Raw genomic sequence first — 24,996 nt, 5'->3', positions numbered from 1 at the left:
AGGTTAATAATTAAAGAATACAGGTAATGTGTACTTCACAATAGTGCTATTGTTTGATAAAGTTCCTACATTGTTAGATCCCCTTGATGAGGGAATTGCATATACTCAGGGTTGTAAGCTTCACCTGCGGGTCAAGTGATTAGAACAGGCTAATTCTCAACCCACAGATCTTTGGGCACATCACGCAGAATATTCCAGGAGGCAGTGGGATTCAGAGTGCAGGATTTGCATCCTGTCAGCACTCTGCCTCATTAGAGCACTCAGACTCCATGATTCAACATGAATAAGTTGTTGCTATGTTGGCTGCTTGGTAGCAAGCTGCTTTGAATCATTAATGTTGATGTTGCTGTGTTTCAATGAGAGCTTGGAGAGTCTTTGTACCATTTTCTTTGTCTTCTGGAAATCTTACCAACTTGCGTTTGGGGGGGGAAAAAGCAGCAATCTAGTGGGGCAATTTCTCAGCTTCTTTGGTGTCTGGACATTGTCTAATTCTTCATAGTTGATTTTATAGGAGTTTTGTCTGGCTACTTGTAAAGTACACTTTAAGAAGAACACATGCCGTCCCATTGAATCGGAAGAATCGGGGGCTGAGGCATGGCATCCTGTCCCATGACCACTGTTGTCTTGATGCTTATAGTCTGAGAAAACTGATAGGCGTGGGTGAGTACCTGAGTTCTGTGGGTGACTAGCACAAATACGGCATACAGGAGTGCACTGATTGGGATGAAGAATATTGCAGAAGCATTTGCACTCTTGTGTATTCTTAGTGCACAGTCTTGCTGCATTACACATGTGATAATGACAATTGCTTTGTAAATTGCGACTAGTTGACTTGCGGAGGTCCGTGTCATCAAATACTTCATGCCATATTTTGTAGGAGGTTGAGTTGGCACAGTTGATCTAGTGTTGGATATCCACGTCAATGATACCCTTTTGGACAGAGCTGGTTGTTGAGGTATGGGAAATGCTCAACATACTCCTATGACCCTCTTTCAATGTAGATAATTTGACTGATCAGGTCTGGGTTAATATTGAGTATTTTGGGCAACGTTCAAGTGTAGGTGGAGTTTCTTGTCTACACAGTTGAAGCTGCAGAGAGCAGCTTACAAATCAGTGGGCAACAACAATACAGCCTTCATGTATTATACTTCATGTATGATGCATCATGTATGTTCACTGCAGTCTTCTGAGTTTTGGCACGGAGCTGACTAAGGTTGGAGGTTTCCATTAGGCGTTTTTTTGGTAGTCACGTGGGGGCAGTTGATCTTTTTGGGTGAATAACCACTACTAGGTATATGCTAAATAGTGCAGGGACTGGCTGAACCTTGCTTCCATTTTGAAGGATAGCAGGAACTGCAGATGCTGGAGAATCCTGAGATAACAAATTGTAAAGCTGGATGAACACAGCAGGCCAAGCAGCATCAGGAGCAAGGCGGCTGACATTTTGGGCCAAGACCCCCCTTCGGAAATGGGGGAGGGGAAGACGGTTCTGAAATAAATAGGGAGAGAGGGGAAGGTAGATAGAAGATGGATAGAGGAGAAGATAGGTGGAAAGGAGACAGACCAGTCAAGGAGGTGGGGATGGAGCCAGTAAAGGTGAATGTAAGTGGGGACATAGGGAGGATGGACTGGTCAAGGGGGCGGGATGAGGTTAGCAGATAGATGGGGGTGGAGCTTGAGGTGGGAGGAGGGGATAGGTGGGAGGAGGCACAGGTTAGGGAGGCGGAGATGAGCTGGGCTAGTTTTGGGATGCGTTAGGGGGGAGGAGAGATTTTTAAGCTTGTGAAGTCCACATTGATACCATTTGGCTGCAGGGTTCCCAAGTGGAATATGAGTTGCTGTTCCTGCAATCTTGGGTAACATCTTTGTGGCACTGCAGGAGGCCCAGGATGAACATGTCATCTGCGGAATGGGAGGGAGAGTTGAAATGGTCTGTGACTGGGAGATGTAGTTGTTCAGTGCGAACCAAGCGTAGGTGTTCTGCAAAGCAGTCCCCAAGCCTTTGCTTGGTTTCCCCGAAGTAGAGGAGGCCACAACGGGAACAGTGGATGCAGTATACCACATTAGCAGATGTGCAGATGAACACCTGCTTGATGTGGCAAGTCTTCTTGGGGCCTGGGGTGGTGTGTAGGGGCAGGTGTAGCACTTCATGCAATTTCAGGGAAAAGTGCCGGGTGTGGTGGGGCTGGAGGGGAGCATGGAGTGGACAAGGGAGTCACGGAGAGAGTGGTCCCTCTGGAAAGCAAATAAGGGTGGGGAGAGAAAAATGTCTGGTGGAGGGGTTGGATTGCAGATGGTGGAAGTGTCGGAGGATGATGCGTTGGATCCGGAGGTTGGTGGGGTGGTACGTGAGGACGAGGGAATTCTGTTTAGGTTGTTATTGCGGGGTGGGGGTGGGTGTGAGGGATGAGTTGTGGGAAATAGGGGAAGACACTGTCGAGGGCGTTCTTGATCACTGACGGGGGCGGGGAGTTGCGGTCCTTAAAACGAGGTGGGCTTGAAATGGATATCAGACCCTCCTGGACACCTCTGTCTCCATCTCTGGCAACCACCTATAAATCGATATCCATTTCAAGCCCACTGACTCCACAGCTATCTAGAATACACCTCCTCCCGCCCACCTTCCTGGAAAGCTGACATCCCCTATTCCCAATTCCTTTGCCTCCGCTGCCTCTGCTCCCAGGATGAGGCATTCCACTCCCGTACATCTTGGATGTCCTCGTTTTTCAAGGACCACAACTCCCCGCCTCAGTGGTCGAGAACACCCTCTACCTTGTCTCCTGCATTTACTGCAACTCATCCCTTACACACCCTTACCTACTTCCCGGATGGAACACACTCTCTGTGACTCCCTCATCCGCCCCACACTCCCCTCCAACCCCACCTCACCCAGCACTTTTCCCAGCAACTACCGGAAGTGCTTCACCTCCATCCCAGGCCCTATTTGTTTTCTGTGGGTAGAAGTGTCAATTACTGGGGTCATAGGTTTAAGGAAAAGAGGCAATGTTTAAAGGAGATGTGAGGAGCAAGTTACTTATCCAGAGAGCGACAAGTGCCTGGAATGTGCTGCTAATGGAGGTGGTATAAGCATTTGAATAGCAGCATTTAAGATGCAGTTGATAGATGTATGAATAGCAGGGAGTAGAGGGATATGGACCACATAGACACAAGGGACTTGTGGTTGAGATATGAGATGTATCTCAGTGCAGACTTGGTGCACTGACGGGTCTGTTCCTATTCTGTACTGTGCTTTATTCTTTGATTCCACAAAATTTCATGAATAACAGATCTTCAAAGAACAAACCATACAGCTAGTAACTTGCTGAATTGATGTGCTTTGGTCAAGTCGAATGCAATTCCTTTTGTTGTTTTAGATATGTTCTTTAAATTTGTCTGAGAAAGTAGGATATATCAGATGTTGCTCTGGAAGTATTGAAGGCATACAGTCTCAGGCAGGATATTCTTAGCCACAGAAAGGGGGTATTTCAGGTAAATATGTGTCAGGATTTTGCCTGCTTTAGCAAACAGGAAAGTACCTCTTCTGTTTGCCTCAATATAATTCTCCTTGAAGGTAATTATACTAGTTGAATTCCTGACGTCATGTGGGAAGGGGATCGTTCTTTCCCCTCCCAAATCCTCTAAATATGTAAGTTTGGGTTTTGGGAGGGGATGGGGGAAGAAGGCAAGAGTTTCCCTATTGATTATTAAACTAATGAAAGCAAGCTGGTGGGAGCTATGAAATTACCCATTTGTGCTGCTGAGTATTATGTGATGTCAAAGTTATTGATTGTGAAAAACATACGAAACACTTTCTTCTTGATCACCAAATCTTAGATAAGGATAAAAGACTGAGCCTGTCTGCTTGACTTTTCTCTGTTGGATCTTTTGACACTGCCTTCTGCAGGGTGGCTGACCAGGGGACTTTTGCTCTTAACCATCTACTGTCAGGAAGACTGAAGGATTTACCAGTTGAGCATCAAACTGTTTGACCACGTTATGCACCTGCCACTTTCATCAAATTCTGGCATGTGACTGGAGCTCTGAGCTTTTGGCCAGTGGTAGGGATGCTACTGCTGTATCCCAAGGTGTCTCCTTATTAGTAATGATGAATGCTGAACAGGATATTCTGTTGCAGAGCAGTTTGATTGTTGAAAATATGCTAGAACCATTTACATTACCCTTGAATCAGCAGAAACATTTTATATCATGTTGTAAGTGGCCACTATTTTTAAAGCTTAGGCATTGTAATTGGGAGCACAGCAGAGTTTGGATGTAAATTGATGTAATCAAAACTGGGATATGAATGGCTTTAGATTCTCAGTTGTGCTGCTACAGGAAATTCTGCCCCATTATTGACAAATAATCTCAAAGTAGGGAGGGGTTTGTAGTATTTAACATTGATATGAGAGCTGGCATATTGTTAGTTATAATCCCCAAACACTGGTCCTGTGTCTGGCATGAAGCAAGTCAAACAGTCCTCATTTGTATTTTTATATGTAAATAAGTTATGTACAGGCCGCAGCAATTGAGGCATAATGATGAAACCTACTTAACATACTTTAAACAGCCATTTCATTGTTTTGTTTTGAGGAGTAAAAGAAAGCCCAATGATGGTGTGGATTGTGAAAGAATGTAAGCTAGTACAGAAGGTCACTTTTTTAATTAAGTGAGTTCAAAGAAAGTTTGTTCAAAATCTTAAAATTAATGATTAGTGTAATGAAATTTAGTTTCCATTTAATAACTTAGCAGCTTGGCTGTGGAATTCATCAATTGAAATGAAGCTGCAACTTCTGAAAGACAAGTTCTTAAATTTATCTGCTACAGTGAAAGTATAGATTACTTTTGGATATTTGTTTGAGAGGGAAGATTGGCATATAAAACGATCCCTTAGTTTCAGAATGGAAATATGATACATGCACATTGTTATTTAAAATTCTAATAATACAGTAATATGTATTCTTCTAAACCAGTGCATTGGTCATTTACTTGAATGAAGCCTTTATATTACAATGTTAAATATACAGAACAGAACATTTGGATTTTTTTTGTTATGATTTGTCCAGCCCTGCCCTGACCTTGAATAGAAAAAATAAAGATGAATTTCATCAGGTTTCTATTGGGATTGTGTGTATTTTGTTTTTGAAGACCGGTAATTAAGAGACTTTTTAAAATTGTTCTTTGGTGATTGCAGAGGAATTGCCTTTAAAGGTACCCACAAATAGAGCAACATTTCCTGATTTTACTTGATTTAAATCATTGACCTGGTGACCGCAATGTTATTGTATTTACCCTCCACTGCAAATTAGATTTCTTTCCACTCTCGAACATGTTGACCTATACAGGGTTACAGTTCTATGGTTGCTGGTAAACTTTATAGCATCTCCACTTAACGATCGTTTTTTTGGTTGAGTCCTATAGTTGGTGTTTCCAAATTTTTGTATTGGTCCGCATAGTTTAGCAAATGTTCTTTACCACAGAATGTGCACGTGTTAATCTGGGAGTGAGGGCCATGTCTTTTTATTCCCACCTGATTCCTGCCTAATGTCAAGCTTAGAATACTGTCTTAGCTAAACCCAAGATTGGATCAGTTGAATTGAGTTTTTATTGTATACATGATTCGGTCCTTTGTACGTGCCGTGATTTCAACTTTTGGTCTGCTGGGCTGGATGACTACAGAAAAGAGAACAAAATCAACTGGATCTTTATAGTTTATGCTAAGTTAAAAGACAACCGTGCTTTGGTGTAAACTACTTGATTATGGACGGTATATGTATCTAAATGTTGTTGTGCTGTGTAAACTTAATCTGAATATTTCTGCCAACTGTAATTTTTTGAAGTTCAGATTGAAATGGATGATTTGTATTTTAGGGGTATTGCAAAAGCCAATGCTATGTTTGTCTGAAAATGCTTGATTTCATTGCAGAGTTCGTTGTGGTCTTGAAAAAGAATCTGGCCATAGCTGCTAATGCCACTTGTATTTTTTTTTGCTTTAACTCTCCATTAGTACTAGGTGATTTTTTAAAAAAAAAATTTGTTAAATTTACCTACTAGGTGCTTTTTATTTATCAAATGCCCCTAACGGCGTTACTGTAACATTATCTATTAGTCAATTTCATTAGCACTGTAAGGTAATTATTGGAGGGGAATGGTAATGATTGAGTGAGATGATTGAACTGTTAGTCCAGAGTCTCAGGTAATGTACTAGAGACTCCATTCAAATCTCACCATGGCAGATGGTGGAATTTAAATTCATTAAGAAACAAATCTAGAATTAGGAGCCTGATTATGAAACCAGTGTCGATTGTCAGAAAAACCCATATGGTTCACTAATGTCCTTTTAGGGAAGGAAACTGTCAGACTTAGACTTAGGTGGTCTAGCCTATGTGTGACTTCAGGCCCTCAGCAATGTGGTTGACACTCAACTACCTCTGGGCAATTATGGGTGGGCAGTAAATGCTGTCCTAGCCTGCCACACCATGCCCTGGTAAAATTTATTTAATCCCTTTCTAAAATTTAAATAAAAATTATGTTGATGTAGTTTGAGTGGTACAGCACCTGCTATAGGAACATAAAGGCTATTTAATCTCCAACCTGTTCAACAAGATCATGACTGACTGACAATGCTGACTGAGTGAATAAATGTTTTACTTGGCAAGTACAGAGCTACAGTTTATAGAGTCATTAGAGCTGTACAGTACGGAAACAGACCCTTCGGTCTAACTCAGCCATGCTGTCCAGATATCCTAATCCATCCCATTGGCCAGCATTTGGCCCATATCCCTTTAAACCCATCCTATTCATATACCCATCCAAATACCTTTTAAATGTTGTAATCGTACCAGCCTCCACCACTTCCTCTGGCAGCTCATTCTGTGTACACACCACCCTCTGCATGAAAAAGTTGCCTCTTGTGTCCCTTTTAAACTTTTCCTCTCTCACTGAATCAAGTCACATGGAAAGTGCCGTTTAAACCATTTCAGCTTCATAGGTCAGCTCTGTGTATTGAATGACAGAACAGAATTGATGGACTGTACACTCTCTGCCTCCTTTTTGTTCTTGAGTTCTATGTAAACTTAGTCTTTTGCAAGAGTCACACAGAATAGTTTTTTTTTCTCATGTAATCCTGCAAGAGATTCTGTTTTGTCCAGACTATAATATTGGGATAATCAGTATTAAAATGTTGCAGTTTCTTTGTGTCCATCGCCTCCAGTTATTTCATCATTTGCTAATAACTGATGCTGCTAGAATGGCAAATAGAACACAAATGTACCTAGTACTATGTTGCCATGAATTATCCAGCAGAATTACTTACAACTTTTTGGTACCTGTGGCAGTTTCAATCATAGATCATCATTAATAGCATGTGATTTTGAGTCAGTTGCCTACAGCTCGGATTAGGGAAGTTTATTGGATCTGAAATTTTCAGTCCAATACTGAAGGTATGATTTATCGCAGATGTTTAAATTATAATTCCTACAGTACATAGTTCAAAGTCCCTTGAACTGAATTGCACTGCAGCATTTTGCCAGGAATTTATTAATTTCTATTCGTGGATGTCATTTGTTTTCGATTAACACTTCTCAACTTGTTTGAACTGAATTCAATAATTAACATTTTTTGAGTAACAGTGGTATTTGTTTATCCGTGTGTACTGTGACAAGCTACTAAAACTTTGTAGATTCTGTTTACTATCGAGGAAGAAATATAAATCTTCAGGTTAACCTGACTCATCGATAATCCTGATTTTTCTTTTCAATGAGATTTCTTTTTGATTATGCTTGCACTGGTTGAGTAATATACTGACTTGTATTTTTCTTTATGCCAAGACATCTCGAAGTAGTTTGCCACCAGTAAAGTACTTTGGAGGTTTAATCAATATTGAGGAAAACATAGCAGTCAATTTACATATGTGGGTATTATTCCTTGAAATTTCAAATGTTCAAGGGTAATTTGATCAATCTTTTCAAGTTATTAAGGGGAACAGATGGGTTAGAGACTACTTGTGCTGTTTGGGGAGGCAAGGATTATGGAGTATAGTCAAAAATTAGAACCACATTTTTCAAGAGTGAAATTACATGCAAAGTGTAGAAGAACTTTGGAACACTCATGCACAAATGACAATTGATGTGGGATTGTTATAATTCCTGTAGAAACTGATCATTTTGATTTGAATATTTGAACTCATTGAGAATTCATCAAAGAATTACGCAAGATTTCAAGTTTCAAAACATAATGTAACAAACAAACTTAAAACTTGGGTAAACACTTGCAATAATCAACTTTTTGTACGCTAAATTAGAGATTTGTTTTAAAACTGCAGTAAATTTCCCTACACAGTTAATATTGGTTCAGTATTAAGAAACTGCCATCCTTACCTGGTCTGGTTTACATGTGACTTCAAACCCACTTCAATGTGGTTGACTTGTTAACTACCTTTTTGGACAATTATGAGCAATGAATTGTAGTCTAGCTGGTGATGTCCTCATTCTGTGAAGAATTTTTTAAAAATCACTGTTCTTTTAAATGGAAAGTTAGTCCTACAGGAACTAGCCTGAAACTATTTTTAGTTCCTGATGGCTTGCTTCCTTTTCTAGATGGATAAGTTCTAATTCCTGAAATGATTTTCACAATGAGGGTTACTGTGGAGCATACAAAATTGTGAATTGGAAGCAGGGTAAGACCACTTGAGCCCTCAAGCCTGTTTCATCATTCAGTAAGTTGATGACTGATCTAATTATCATTCCAACTACCCTTGATAACCTCTCGACCCCCTTGTTTATCAAGAAGCAATCTGCATTTGCCCCAAAAATATGATGTGGAGGTGCTGGTGTGGACAAAGTCAGAAGTCCTATGATACCAGGTTATAGTTGAACAGGTTTATTGAAATCACAAGCTTTCAGAGCGTTGCTCCTTTGTCAGGTGAAGTCATCCCACCTGATGAAGGAGCAGCTGTCCAAAAGCTTCTGGTTTCAAATAAATCTGTATGACTTTAACATGGTGTCATGTGACTTCAGACTTGTCTTAACATTTCAAGATCCTGCTTCTGTTGCCTTTGTATTGGGAAGACATTTCTAAAGACACTGAAAAATAATCTCTTCTCCTGTTTGTCTTAAGTACGTGAGACCTTATTTTGAAGCAGTGACTTGGTTCTAGATTTTCCATGACAGGAACTATTCCTTTTACATGCACTGTGTCATGATCTAAACTGCCATTTCCTTAAGTAAGGAGATCAGTGCTGCAGCCCAGTTACAATCTTACCAAAGCCCTGTATAGCTGTAATGCAATTTCTACTTCTGTATTAATTTCTGTTGTGTTACAAATGATCAACTTTCCTACTTGCTGTACTTGCAAGTTAGCTTTTTGAGATTCACACATGAGGATATCTAGATCCCTCTGCGTCTTGGGACTGTACCGCCTCAAACTGTTCAGGTAATATGCTACTTTATGCCCTTGATGCCAAAATGGAAAGTTTCACATTTTTCGCATTCTACTCCATTTGCCAGATCTTAACCACTAACTTATCTGTAACCTTTTGTTTTCTTCACAACATGCTTTCCTTTCTATCTTTGTGGTGTCACAACTTTAGTAACTCTACCTTCATCAATTCATTCAAGTCAGTCGTACAAATTGTAAAAGGTTGATGTCCCAGCTCTGATCCCTGTGGAACTACCCATTAAATCTTGCCAACTGGAAATGACCCATTTGTGCCTACTGTTAGCTAGCTAATCTTTTATCGTTGCCAATTTGAGCCTTTAATTTCTGTAGCAACCTTTGTGGCACCTTTTTAATGAACACCCTTATGGAAATCTACATGCAGTAGTTCCATTGATTCCCCTTTATCCACAGCACTTTACTACTGCTTCAAGTGAATCCAAAGAAACAGTTAAACATGATTTCCCTTTCAAAATACTATATTGACCCTGCCTAAGTCTTCATACATGACTTTTTATAATGTCTTCTATAGTTATTTAGGTAACTGGCTTGTAGTATTTTCGTTTGTGAATGAAGGAGTTACATTTACTTCTTTCTAATCTAATGGAATCATCCCCAAATCTGAAATTTAGGGAAATTTAATGCCAGTATATCACTAGGCACTTTCTTTAAGACTGGAGGGTGTAGCCTGTCGAGACCGAGAAACTGGTTAGCCTGCAGCTCCCACAATTTGCTCATTACTGCATACCTGTTCAGAGTAATTTTTACGACTTTCTCCCTCCCCTCTTTTATAATGCAAGTGGTGAGGATTATGGTGTATGCAGATGGATATAGACATATTAAGTGAATGGGCAAAAACTTGACAGATGGAAGTTAATGTAGGAAATGTGATGTATGCACTTGGGTAGTAAAAATTGAAGAACTGAATATTATTTAAATGGATTAAGACTGCAGAATAGAGGGATTTGGGAGTCCGTCTCCATGAATCATGTAAAGCTAGAATCCAAGTTCAGTGGACTTATTTCAAAGGGAATGGAGTATAGAAGTATGGGGGTTTTGATAAAAGGCACTTATCAAACAACACAGACTGTGAGAACAACTTTGATTCCCTTATCTACAGAAAGACCTACTGGTTTGGAGGCAGTCCTGACAAGATCCACAAGGTTGGTACCAGGTATGGAGGGATTGCCTAATGAAAGGTGGTAGAATGAATTGGATCTATACTCACTCTTTTATTTAGAAGAATAAGAGGTGACCTGATTGAAATATACAAGATTCTTAAAAGAATTGACAGAGTAGATGTGGAAAGGTTGTATCCCCTTGTAGGAGAGTCTAGGACCACAGGGCATAACCTCAGAATAAAGGGTTGTAGGCTTTAAGACAAGGATGAGGAAGAATTTGATGTCTCACTGGGCTGTGAATAATTGGATTTATTTACTGTAGGGAGCTGATGAGGCTGAGTGATTAAGTATATTCAAGGCTGAGGTAGACAATGTTTAATCAATAAGGAAATCGAGGGAAAAGGTAGGAAAGTGGATTTGAGAATCATCAGATCAGCCATAATCTCATTGAATGGTAGATCAAACTGGATGGGCTGAATGGCCTACCTCCCTATGTTTTATGATCTTATGGTAACGATGAAAACTTCAGTTCCACAGGGCATTGGTGAAATCACATCTCAAATACTGGATGTGGTTTTGGCCTCCTTATTTAAGGAAAGATGGAAATGTGTTAAGAGGTTTAGAGGAATCTTACGAGATTGATACCTGCGATGAGTACGTTATCTTACAAGGACAGGTGGGCTAGGCTGAGCCTGTTTCCACTAGCATTTAGAAAAGTAAGGGGTGACTTGATTGAAGTTTAAGGTCTTGAATGGCCTTGACAAGGTGGATGTGGAAAGAATGTTTCCTGTTGTAGTCAATCCAGAACAGGGGGCACTTGTTTAAAATTAGGTGTCATCTTTTGAAGTCAAGAGAATTTTTTTCGTCTGAAGATTGATAAATTTGAAACACACTGAATTGGAAGGTTATGGATAAGGGGGTTATTGATATTTTTAATGTCAATGTGAATACATGCTTTTTAGGCAAGGGAACCCAGAGTTATTGGGATTCACCAAAGATCCTCAGACAGCACCTTCCAAACCCACTTCAATCAAGAAGGACAAAGGCATCAGACATATGGGAACACCACCTCCAAGTTCTCCTCCAAGTCACTCACCATCCTGACTTGGAAATATATCGCCATTCCTTCTCTGTCGCTAGGTCAAAATCCTGGAATTCCCTTCCCAGTAGCATTGTGGGTCAACCCACAGCAGGAGGCCTGCAGCAGTTCAAGAAGGCAGCTCACCACCACCTTCTCAACAGCAACTAGGAATGGACGAGAAATGCTAGCCACCAGCAACACTCACGTCCCACAAATGAATAGAAAATAAAAGATGTAAATACGACATTTGAACCACAAGACAACCAGAACAACCATGATCTATTGAATTGCAGAACAGGCTGAAGGGGCTAAATGGCTGTCTCTTATTTGGTATGTCTGTTTGACCTTTCCTCAGAAGACAAACCGCCGACTTCCGTATTAACCCAGTAACTCTTCTGAGTTCCCCCAATAAATCTACATCCTTCCTTATTTAAGGAAAGCATTGTTATGCAGGATGCACTACAGCAAGTTGCCAGGGCTCCTTTAGCAGCACCTTTCAAACCCATTACTTCTACTACCTAGAAGGAAAAGGCCAGCAGATGCATGAGGTCAGTACTACCTTCAAATTTCCCTTCAAGGCATCCACCTCTCTCCCAATGCCCAAACAACCCAGTTGCAACACTTAAATCAGTTCAAGAAAGTGGCTGAATGCTATCTTATCAAGGGCTTTCTGTGGATGAATGTCCGTGATGCTGACTTCCCATGAGAAAGTATAAACTATGCATGATATCAGTTTCTCTGCATATACTAATGTTGTCTACTTGTATAGATTATTTCCAAGGTATTTGTATGAGCAGAAATTCTCCCAGTTAGATAGTGGGAAAGATAAAGCCACTGCTTTTATTTCATGCTGTAAACTCTCAACTTTCTCTTCCAGCTATTGACTTTATTCCTCTCTCTGACAATGTGAGTAAGCTGTTGTATTTGCAAACTTGCTGTCAGATTTGACCCTGAAGATGAGCTTCCAGACTCATTTCTAAGACTACCTGTCCTTCCCTGGAGCATCAGAGGCTGAGTGGTGATGTTTTGAGTTTTATAAAATTATGAGAGTCAAGGATAGGGTCAATAGCCAAGATTCTTTCCTTGGGGTGGGGGAAGCTCAAAACTAGAGGGCATAGGTTGAAAGTGAGAGGGGAGAGATTTAAAAGGGGCTCAAGGGGCAACCTTTTCACACACAGAATGGTGCATGTATGGAAATGAGCTGCCAGAAAGGTTGAAGAGGAATATGGGCCAACCTCTGGCAAATGCAACTAGATTTATTTAGGATCTCTGGTTGGCACAGACAAGTTCAAGTGAAGGGTCTGTTTCTGTGCAGTGTTTCTCTCTATGGCCTTTGTAACTTCACCCTACTGTTGAGAGCATAATGTGCGTGTCTTCATTATAGAACATAGAACATAGAACAGTACAGCACAGAACAGGCCCTTCAGCCCACAATGTTGTGCCGACCATTGATCCTCATGTATGCACCCTCAAATTTCTGTGACCATATACATGTCCAGCAGTCTCTTAAATGACCCCAATGACCTTGCTATCTCTGCTGTATTCTGATGTACCCCTGGATGGTCCTCCCATATTTGATTTAAACTTGAGCGCTACATTGTATTTTAAAATCCTACTTTTTTAAAGAAAATTCCTTCATGGTCTTGCTCCCTCTGGATCCCTAATCTCCAGCCCCACATTCCTTGGTGAAATCTGGAGTCCTGTAATTCTGGTCTCTTGTGCATCCGATTTTTTTTTTTGTGGCTGAATCTTCATTTGCCCCAGCCCCAAGTTCTGAATTTGTCTCTTTGCATCTCTCTGCGTCTTTGTTTTGCTTTCTTCCCTTTTTAATACCACTTAAAACTTACTATCTGACCAGATGTGTACCCTGGTAGAATGTCCTTGTATGGCAAGGATTTTGTAATTCTCCTGAAGCACCTTGGAACATTTTATTACTTCAGGGATGATGTATTAATAAAATTTGTTCTTGTTGAGTACAGGTTTAAAAAGCTGGAAATTTGAAATGAGACCTGTCTGTTCCAATTTTAATAATTGGATGAGGAGCCCATCCACTTGCAAGAGCCTTTTTCGTCTTCATTCAATTCTATCACTATTCAATGCCTTCAGTTTTGATTCTGTTTTTAATCACAGTTAGTTGAATTCCTCTGATCTGTGAAAACCTGGCAGGTGATGGAAGGAAGCAGTCGTTTCTTCTCTTAAGCATTTCTTTGGGATGAAATACCACATCAGTTTCTTTGCTTCCGTACGATTGCTTCCAATATCTTCCCTTTTCCTCCATGGAAACTAGCTACTCCCATACCTACCACTGTGGTTGTTTATTCCATTTCCAGCATTCTTCTCTTGCCCCTTTCATTCCCTCCCAGACCACTGATCACCATCATCTTGTATTTACCTATTGAGCAGTTGGCTACTTACAGTGTGACGTTACCATTGAGTACCTTTCTGTTTGTTGTTTGTGTTGTGAAGCTGTTTTAATGTTTTGATACGACAAGAACTATAGTATCCTGACCACTCTCCAAACTTAAACGCACTTTGTTTGCATGGTACCTTTTTTGATGCAAATGCAGGAGATGCAACTCTTGCCCTTTACTTCCTCTCTTCCCACTTCCTAATTCATTTCTCCATAGTGAAACCCGTACTATCAATTTAGTACACTGTGTTCACTGCTCATGATCCAGTCATCTCTGCATTAGAGAGATGAAATGCAGGTGGGGTCAATGCTTTGTGGTGAAATGCTATCAGTCTGTAAACAGTGATCCTGAAATTCTGGTTGTTTGCCATTTTAGTCTTTTTCTGATGAAAAGTAATCAACCTGAAAAATTAATTCCTCGCAAGAGATGTTGCACCTCTGCCAAGAATTTGTTGTATTTTCTGTCTCTATTTTAATTCTCTGCGTCTCTTTGACTTCAGCATCTCTGTCTCTACACTTTTCCTATATATATACTTGTGGGACCATTCCTCATCTTTCATTAGCTTTTTCCATAGCCGCCTTTACTGTCCTGTCATTTTGCATTGCCACTTTCAGGGAGCTATGGACATGAACCCCAAGATCCCTCTGTGCATCATTGCTGTTCAGGGACCTGCCATTAACTGTATGCTTTTCCTTAATGTGTGATCTCCCAAAATGCAGCACCTCACACTTACCTGGATTAAACACTCATCTGCCATTTCTCTGCCAATATCTGCAACTGATCAATGTACTACTGTATTCTTTGACAACCTCCTATATTATCCACAACTCCTCCAATCTTTGTATCATCTGCAAACTTACTAACCCACCCCCATCCACATTTTCATCCAAGTCATTTATATATATCACAAACAGCAGAAGTCCGACTACGGTTCTGTGTGGAACATCACTAGTCATGGACATCCAGTCTGAAAAACAGCCTTCCACACTACTCTTAGCCTTCTGTTGATAAGCCAGTTTTGAGTCCACGTGGCAAAGCAATTGTGGATCCCATAAATCTTCATCTTTTGGATGAACCTACCATGAGGGACCTTGTCAAAAGCCTTACTAAAATCCTAGCAGACAACATCCACTGCTGTACCATCATAAACCACCTTTGTCACCTCCTTGAAAAATTCAATCAAGTTAATAAAGCGTGACCTGACCCGCACAAAGCCATGCTGACTGTCCCTATTTAGGCCATGCTTGTCCAAATGTACAAAAATCCTATCCCTGAGAATTCTCTCCAATGGCTTCCCAGACACTGAAGTGAGACTCACCAGTCTGTAGTTTGCTGGATTATCCCTATTTGCGTCCTTGAACAAAGGAACAACACCAGCTACTTCCCAGTCCTCTGGGACCTCTCCAGTGGCTAGTGAGGATATAAAGATCTTGGCCAAGGTCTCTGCAACCTTCTGTTTTGCCTTTCCAAAAAACCTGGGGTAGATACCATTGTGCCCTGGGGACTTATCCACCAAAATGATCTTCAACTGCACTTCTTCCGTGATCTCAAAAATGCCTTAACATGTTAGCATACTCCACACAAATTTCACTGTCCTCCATTTCCCTGTTGGTGAATACTGATGCAGAGCACTCATTTAAGATCTCACTCACATCCTCTGCCTCTAAGCACAAGTTTCTTCCTTTTATCCTTGAGTGGTCGTACCTTCTCTCTAGTTTTCCTATTGTTTTTACTGAATGTATAGATTGCCTTGGGATTCTCTTTAACTTGCCAAGGTCTATTCATTGGAGATAATGGGAACTGCAGATGCTGGAGAATCCAAGATAACAAAGTGTGAAGCTGGATGAACACAGCAGGCCAAGCAGCATCTCAGGAGCACAAAAGCTGATGTTTTGGGCCTAGACCCTTCTTTTCATTGCCCTTTCTTGATCCCCTGATCTCCTAATCCCCTGCTTGAGTTATTTCCTGCTTTCTTTATTTTCCTAATGGGCTCTGTCGGATTTTAACTTACATATGCTTGTTTTGTTCTTTGGGCTAAATTCATAACCCCCATCATTATCAAAGGGTCTCCCTCCTTACCATTGTTTGTCCTTTGTCTTTCTTCCTTCCTGGAACATGTCGGTCCTGAACTCTCATCAACAGGTCTTTAAACGAGTTCCACATGTCAAATGTGGGCTTACCTGATAATAGCTCCTACCATTTAACACTCCCTAAGTCCTGCCTAATGCTGATGTAATTTGCCCTCCCCCAATTAAGTACCATGGCACAAGGCCCTGACTTATCCTTGTTCATAGCTGTCCTAAAACTTAAGGAGCTGTGATCACTGTTTCCAAAATGCTCTCTCACTGAAAGGTCAGCCACTAGGCCAGGCTCATTAGCTAGTGCAAGTTCCGGTATAGCCCTTACTCTGGCTGAACTATCCACACTCTGTTTCAAGGAGCCCTCTTGGATGCACTTAACAAATTCTGCCTGTCTAAGCCTCTTGCTGTCTGGGAGTTCCAGTCAATATTGGGGAAGTTAAAGTCACCCACTGTGACAAATGTTTTTGTTGCCTCTTTCCATAAAATTTGTTCCTCTATCCCTTGGTGGCTGTTGAGGAGCCTATAGTGTAATTCTATCAGTGATTGCAGCCATCTTATTTTTGAGCTCTTCATGTTGCATCTGTGGATGGGCCCTCCAGTATGTCTTCTCTGAGTGCAGATGTAACATTCTCCCTGATTTAGTAATGATTTAGTAAAATGAGTGGCCAGTCCTGTCCCCTTCTCAACCAAGTCTCAACTGGTCCTGGCTCTGAGCTCATCTGCCTGACCTATAATGCTCCTTGCATTGAAATAAAAACACTTCAGCCCATTAGTACCATCAAATTCATTGGCCTGTCTCGGTCTGTTTTCCTTTTTTGACTTGCTGATCCTAACATCTGCCTTCCCCCGCAATCCCTCCACTTGCTGATCTGCTTCTCTTGTTCCCAGCCCGCTGCAGCTCTGGTTTAAACTCTCCTGGGTAGCACTGGCGAACCTCCCTGCAAGGATACTGGTTTCCTGTCCAGCTTATGTGCAACCTGTCCCTCTTGTACAGGTCACCCCTGCCCCAAAGGAGGTCCCAATGATCCAGGAACCTGAAATCCTGCCCCCTGCACCAACTCTATAGCCACACATTCATCTGTCCTATCTTTCTACTCCTTGCCTCACTAGCACATGGCACAACTTTAGTAATCCAGAGATTACTATCCTCGGTCCTGCTTTTCAGCCTTTTTCCTAACTCCCTGTACTCACTCTGCAGGACCTCCATCGCTCTTTCTACTTTGATACCGATGCACACAATGGCCTCTGGCTGCTCACCGTCCTGTTTAAGAATTTTGTGCAACCATTTAGAGACATTCTTGACCCTGGTACCAGGGATCATCATCCTGGAGCCTCAAACGTGGCCACAGAAATATCTGTCTGTACCCCTAACTAGCGAGTCTCTTTCCACACTTACTCACTGACATCTTTCCTGATCGTGCTGTTCAGCAGAGCCAGTTGTGGTGCCACAGCTCTGGCTGCTGCTGTTACGCTCCCCTAAGAGGCAATTCTCCCAACAGTATCCAGAACAGTTTATCTGTTCGAGAGGGGAACAGCCACAAGAGACTCCTGCTCTACTTGCCTGCCTCTCCTGGTAGTCCCTCATCTGCCTAACTCTGGTGTGACCACCTCTCTCTAACTAGTGTCTATCACACTGTCTGCCCCCATATGTTCCTTGTATCCAACTGCCACTCCAACTGAACAACACTGTCCATGAGGAGCTGCATCCCCAGACTTCCTGTATACATAGCTGTCAGGGACAGTAGACTGCTGCCTGATCTCCCACATCTGGCAGAAGGAGCACACCACTGCCCTAACTGCCATCTCTGACCCTTTACACTAAAAAAGATAAAAAATCTTATTTTGCTCACCTTACTTGAAAGCCGGTATTTGCTTAAGCATCTTCTTAATAGCCTGTCTCAACCTCTCAGCTTTTTGGCTCGAGGAGGAGCTAAAGATGGAAACATTATAATAATGTAATGTTTGGGGCTTACCATTCCTTGACACTGGGTTCTTCCTCACTCCGTTGTTCAGGCATGGTGACTGTGCTGACTTCTCCCAGAAGTCATTGGAGTTGTGTAGAAAGAAACAGGATTGAGTTTGTATATTCTTTTGATTTTAGCAATTGACTTTAATTTATGCTAATACTGGGTGGCATAGTGACTCAGTGGTTAGCACTGCTGCCTCAGGCTGCTGTCTGTGTGGAGTTTGCAATTCTCCCCGTGTCTGTGTGGGTTTCCTCTGGGTGCTCTGGTTTCCTCCCACAGCCCAAAAGATGTGCAGGTTAGGTGGATTGACCATGCTAAATTGTCTGTAGTGTTCAGGGATGCCTAGATTAGTGGGATGGGTCTGTGTGGAATGCTGTGAAGGTTGGTGTAGACTTATTGGGCTGAAGGGCCTGATTCAACACTGTAAGGATTCTATGATCTATGATCTAAGCCTCTTCTGTGTACTGAACCTAAAAGTCTGAAGCAAGATGAGAGAATGTTGGATATACTCAACACAAAGCTAATGTGGGCCGACTGCCGTGCTTGGGCTTATAGACAAAAAAGAAGTCTTTAAATTGTATCAGTGATAATGGGAACTGCAGATGCTGGAGAATCCAAGATAACAAAGTGTGGAGCTGGATGAACACAGCAGGCCAAGCAGCATCTCGGAGCACAAAAGCTGACGTTTCGGGCCTAGACCCTTCATCTTCATCTGATGAAGGGTCTAGGCCCGAAACATCAAGTATTTAAATTGACAGTTTTTGTCTAAGTGAATGCATTAGCTAATATGGCAAGCAGTGTCACACTGTAGTATTGCAAAAAATTGTATGGAACGTACAGCACGTGATTGTGGGTCCTTTTCTGATGTAAGGCTTGAGAAATGTTGAGATGGGATAGAGGAACCTTGTTATGTAGCTGTTCTAAACACTGGATCATGTTTATCTGCAAAAGAGATCAGTAGAGTTGGGATCTGGAGTTGTGTAAACTTAAGAAACTTCTGTACTTTTAGTTTTTAATGTTCATCCTCATGCGAGCAAATAGTTGTTCCTGACTGTTTAGTTGTGGACTAATTACTATCGTGCTGCAATAATTGTTTATTCCAGGGATACTATTTTCAAAAAGAAGTTTGAAAACAGAATTATTTCTCATGGTATGGCATTGCTGGTGATGTAATGACAAAACACGTCCAGGTCAGAATTGTGTTTATCTTGAAGGAGGGGCCTTTGGGAGAGGTGGGGTTGGTGATGTTTCCATGTATCTACTACTTTGTTCTAGTTTAGAATTTGCATGTTTTTAAGGGGATGCAGTGTATCCAGTACTTAACATAGTGTAGACATGATATGTGGGTGGTAAAGAGTGTGGATGTTTAGTCAGTGGGTGAGGTCATAATCATGTTGATTGCTTTTGGTTTGAGCTTCTTGGGCTACTTCCATTTCTAGCAAGTGGAGGTTGTTGCTGCTGCTGTTGCTGTTGTGTCGTCTTGTAGTTATGGATGGACCTTGTGTAGTCTGGGTGTGAGCCATTCTCTTCAATATACCAGCTTCTGGACTGCAGTAGTAACCTTGGGAATTTATGTAACTGTTCATGTGTTGGTTAGATGCTGTCTTGTTGGAGATAGATAGATAGTTAGTGCCCTGAAGATCCGTGCCCAGGTATTGGTTGCTGCTTATAGACAAAGCCTGAATGTTGTCAGGGGCTTGCATTGAGCCATTATGGGCTGCTTTATTGTGTGAGATAATGTTATCTGTTAGTAATCAACATTGTCTTCCGATTTTATGGAGAGGTGGTTATTGGAGCACCTGAACATGGTTGGGCCTGGAATGCTGCCTTGAGGAACTCCTGCAAGCAGAATTTTTAAGAACTGACCTGACAGGCGAGAAATAATATGGGGAGGCAAGCCTGTTTTTCTTCGTAGTTGCCATTATTCATTAGGACTGTGTATTTGTTTTGATGGATGTTTGAGATTTTGATACACTTCACTTATAGCTATTGGGTGCCTGAAAACATTCAATTTCTGATCACAAGCATCTTTCTTCTGTAAACACTGAAATTGGCATATGTAACACCTATCTTCTTTTCAGATCATCATCAAAATTGCCCTGTTCATTCCAGGTTAAGTTCACACTGGCATGGCATGGAACTGGAAGACCCGTCATTGTCTCTAGGCAATCTTGCAATTGATGAAGCTCGTTTATAAGATGTGATACAAAACTACTATCTATTGGGGAGAATTTAATATGCTGAATGGAGATGGTGATAAATTGTGCCATAAATATTTACGTTTTCCTGTTTCTACAGTGATGTATTGAAATATTTTCTGAATATTATGGGACACCATAGCTGAAGGGTAGTGAAAATGTTTGAAGCTGTCAGGTAATCTTTTCAGGGCTGGGATAATAGAGCTTTAATTAGCTGTAAATTCTAAAACATTTAATATATGTCAGTTGTTAATTCTTCTAAATGTTCCTAATGTAGAGCAACCCAGTTGAACAAATGGGAATGAAGAGACCCCAGCTATATGGGATGAACAACAATCCTTATTCGCAGCAGCATCAACAGCAGAGTGGACCTTACCCAGGGCAGTCATATGGACCTCCTACACCACAGCGTTATCCAATCTCCGTGCAGGGTAGAAATCCAACTAACATGGGAGGAATGCAGTACTTACAACAACAGGTAAATGTAATACCATTTTCAGATTATCATAGGTACTAGTACTTCTCTTGCAGCGATTTTGAGCAGTTTGAATTTATTGTTCCTATTAGGTAGGCCATTTAACACTGGGAATGGAAAACATTGCTTGGTTGTGGTGATTTGTAGTTTCTGTAAGCTGTGGAGATGACGTACACTGCATACAACAGAAAATAGCTGATGTATGGTGGTAGTTGGATCAAGAGGCATAGATAACACATATGTTGTGAAGTTTTGAGTAATTTAAAACACTCATTTAATGCTGCAGTGAGAAACTACTGCCTTGAAATTATTCCTGTGCTTCTGTCTTTTCTAAAATCACCAATGCAGTGAGCTTATGATAAACAAGGGGGCAGAAGTATTCCTTTTTTCTCTTCGGAGGGACGCCTCTCCTAGCAGGTATCGACCATTATGTTGGTAAAGGAAAGGATTAGAGAATGCAGCAGCTGTGAGTATCTAAATCAGGAATATTTAAAGTGCAAGCAAGGAAGTCAGTACAGATCTGAAGCTTGTTTTATAATGTTCATGCGAAAGGATTAATACTTACAAATAAACCAATCCATTTACTAAATATTGACTTAGTTATGATCAGAAAATATTTTCATGTATGCCATGGTTTTAATTGAGGGGTAAACTGTTTGAAGAAACATTTGGACTGTGAAGGTCAAAATGAATTGCTTGAAAATCTAACGACCCTGGCCCCCTAAATGAACTTTGTAATTGTTCATAACTTTAGATTAATGCTCATAACAAAACAGGAACATTTTGATTCTTGCTTAAGAGTATTCATGGAGTTCTTAATGCCCTCTCAATGGCTGTTCTTTAGCCCCGAGCGAGTCCTGGCACGCAACTCAAAGATGGGGTTATTTATCACTGCTTTTTGATGGGGAATTACCAGGTAATGATCAAAATTAGGAACCCTTTTAAATAACTTATCAAATTTTTACCTGAGAACAATAATAGCGTCTCCTAATGTCACATCATGTGAAATCACATTGAATTATACCTGAATCCTCCTGGTCTCCGAGTCTAAGCAACACATTTGTTTCACTGTATCAGCCATAATAATCAGGATGGTGAGTAGTTGAAAAATTAATGGGTACTTACAACCAGCTGGCAGAATTTCTCATGTAAACAGCTTCCTTAGGATAGTGTACCATATCTTCATGTTTGCATTGCTTTTCTGTGTCTAATGTACTATGTAACAAAAGAGTTTTCTTTTAATGGTGCTGTTTATGTTTTAAATGTTGAATGAACTGATATATTAGTAATTGATTTATACCATACACTTCAAAATGCAATAATGGAACTGGAATGTTAATGTAAGGTTGAAGCTGCTTTACTTAATGGGTTTCCCACAAAAAGTTCTAATTTGGGGAAAACAAACTTTTTAATTAGTAGTAGAAGTCTGTTGTGTGGGTGTTATGTTGATCACTGAGTGCAGTCTGTGCTACTGATAGCAATAATGATAAATGAATGCAGCAAGAAGTACCCATATTACCATATCCTAAAGGAAATAGGTATATTTCCTTTTTAAAAAATAAGTAAATGGTTGCTATTTTTAAGAAATATTTTTCATAATCTGCATTTTTTTTTTCTCATTTTTTAATTCCCTTTAATTTCACAATGCTGTAGTCTCTTTATGTCTGGAATAAGGAATTCTCTTGCATGTTGTTAACATAATTTGAAAAATTGTGAATTGACTACCGATTTCAAATGTAGTGAAACATGAATATCATTCATATGTATAAAATGTTTAGGAATGCTAAATACTACTACTTGTTGACTTGGATAATGTTGTGACTTGCTACTTTTTTAATTCAGTATTTATTTAGCGGCAGCACGGTGGCCGAGTGGTTAACATTACTGCCTCAGTGCCAGAGACCCAGGTTCAGTTCCACCTGCAGGTGACTGTCTGTGTGGAGTTTGCACGTTCTCCCTGTGTCTGCACGGGTTTCCTTTGGGAGCTCTGGTTTCCTCCTACACTCCAAAGATATGCAAGCTAGGTGGACTGGTCATGCTAAATTGCCTGTAGTGTTCAGGGATGTGTAGATTAGGAGGATGGGTCTGGGTGGGATGCCCTGTGGGTCAGTGTGACTTGTTGGGCTGAAGGGCCTGTTTCCACACTCTGTAGGGGTTCTGTGATTCTAACTTAAGATTTCGGTTAGTAGTATCAGGTTGATCAGCAGTGATCATTTCTTTTGTACATTTGGATTGAAGAACAAATTGTGAGTTATTAAATGAATTGTCTAATACCACAAGGAAAAGAACTTCTAAGGGCGAAACCCTGTAACTGATTATAGCTTGCCAGCTATGATATCCTCTATAAAAATATATGATTTACCGTTTTTTAAAATGTGATTGTGCTTGTAGAATGTGACTTATATTCTGAAGGGGAGTTTAAATAGAACATTTTTTGACCTTTTCATCCTCCATTCCCATAAATATTCATTCCATGTCCCCAAAATGGCTGATCTCAGAAAATCTGATCAGTGATTTTGTCAGATAAATATTATTATTATTATTATTATTATTATTATTATTATTATTATTATTATTATTACTACCACTGTGAACACCAAAACATTCAAGCTTAGTTGTTAACTGTGAACAAATGTACGGAAATAAACCAAAGATATCATCTTGTAAATCTTGCTGATGGGGATTGAGGATGAAATATTTGCAATTTACTGTGTTCTTGCTAGATTAAAGATTACGTACTGTGTATGCATTTGTATATTTTAGCGTGAAGCTGGAAATCCATTTTCATCAGTGTAAATTACAGTAATCATATTTTGACTTCCATCAGTTCATATAGTTGCACCAGTAGTGTTTGTTATGAATTAAGAAAATAAATTTAGCAAACTAGCAGGTAAAGTAAGATGTAGGGAAATTCGAACTAGCCCACTTTGGCAGGAAGGATAGTTCAGTTTACAATTTAAGTGGAGAGAGATTTCATAATTCAATATTTCAGAGGGGATCAGTGTGTCCTAGTAGAGGAATTAGAGGTTTGTTTTACAGGTACAAGAAGTGACCACACATGGGAATAGAATATAAAAGTAAGGAGATTTTGCGGCAGTTGCACAGGGCATTAGTGAGATTCTGTCTTGTTTACCCTGTTATAGTGTCATAGTATTATACAGCATGGAAATAGACTCTTCGGTCCAACTCGTTCATACCAATTGGATATCGTAAACTGATCTAATCCCATTTGCCACCATTTGGACTATATCCCCCTTAACCATTCCTATTCTGGTACCCATCCAGGTGCCCTTTTAAATGTTTCATAGAATCCCTACAGTGTGGAAACGGACCCTTCAGCCGAACAAGTCAACTCGACCCTCAGCACCCCACCCAGATCCATCCCCCTATAATCCACCTAATCTACACGTACCTAAACACTATGCACAATTCAGCTTGGCCAGTCCACCTAACCTACACATCTTTGGACTGTGGGAGGAAACTGGAGCACCCAGAGGAAACCCACGCAGATGTGGGGAGAATGTGCAAACTCCATACAGACAGTCGTCCAAGGCTGGAATCAAACTCTGGTCCCTGCTACTCTGTGGCAACCATCGAGCCACTGTGTCGCCCTGAATGTTGTAACTGTACTCACCTCAACCACTTCCGGCAGCTTGTTCATTCAAGCATCACCTTATGTATAAGTTAAAATCTTCAAACCCATGTGACATCCTTTGTAAATCATTTCTGAACCCTTTTCAAGTTTAACATCTTTTAGTATGGAGACCAGGATTGAATGCAGTATTCTAAAAGTGGCTGCACCAATGTCCTGTATAGTCGCAATATGATATCCCAGCTCCTGTACTGAATGCATTGACCAACAAAGGTAAGCGTGCCAAATGCCACCATCACCACAGTGTCTACCTGCAATTTATACTTCGAAGGAATGATGTGCTTTCACCCCCCGGTGTCTTTGTTTGACAGCTCTCCCCAGGGCTGTACTATTAACTGTACAGGTCCTGATCTGAATTGCCTTAACAAAACACAACACCTCATATTTATCTAAATTAAACTCCATCTGCCATTCCTTGGTCCGTTGGCCCATCTGATCAAGTTCCCATTGTACTTGACTGTGCACTACATCGTCAATTTTGGTGTCATCTGGAAATTTAGTAACCGTACCTCCTATATTCACATCCAGATCATTTATATAAATGACAAAAAGCACTGGACCCAGTATCAATCCTTGCG

At 40.7% G+C, this 24,996-nt stretch overlaps 1 protein-coding gene across 5 annotated transcripts in view; it reads left to right on the top strand.

Moving 5' to 3' along the window:
• arid1b (AT-rich interactive domain 1B) overlaps positions 1-24,996 on the top strand; it is a 549,279-nt gene that overhangs the window by 35,657 nt on the left and 488,626 nt on the right. For all 5 annotated transcript variants that reach the window (XM_059648487.1, XM_059648486.1, XM_059648484.1 and 2 more), the window contains exon 2: positions 20,569-20,769. In XM_059648487.1, coding sequence (XP_059504470.1) covers positions 20,569-20,769 — 201 coding nt within the window. The remainder of the gene's footprint in view (positions 1-20,568; positions 20,770-24,996) is intronic.

Source organism: Stegostoma tigrinum, chromosome 9 (genome assembly GCF_030684315.1).
Source record: "Stegostoma tigrinum isolate sSteTig4 chromosome 9, sSteTig4.hap1, whole genome shotgun sequence".
Classification (NCBI taxonomy): Eukaryota; Metazoa; Chordata; class Chondrichthyes; order Orectolobiformes; family Stegostomatidae; genus Stegostoma; species Stegostoma tigrinum.
The sequence above is the reverse complement of the archived record's forward strand: the minus strand, read 5'-3'. Positions and strand labels throughout refer to the sequence as shown.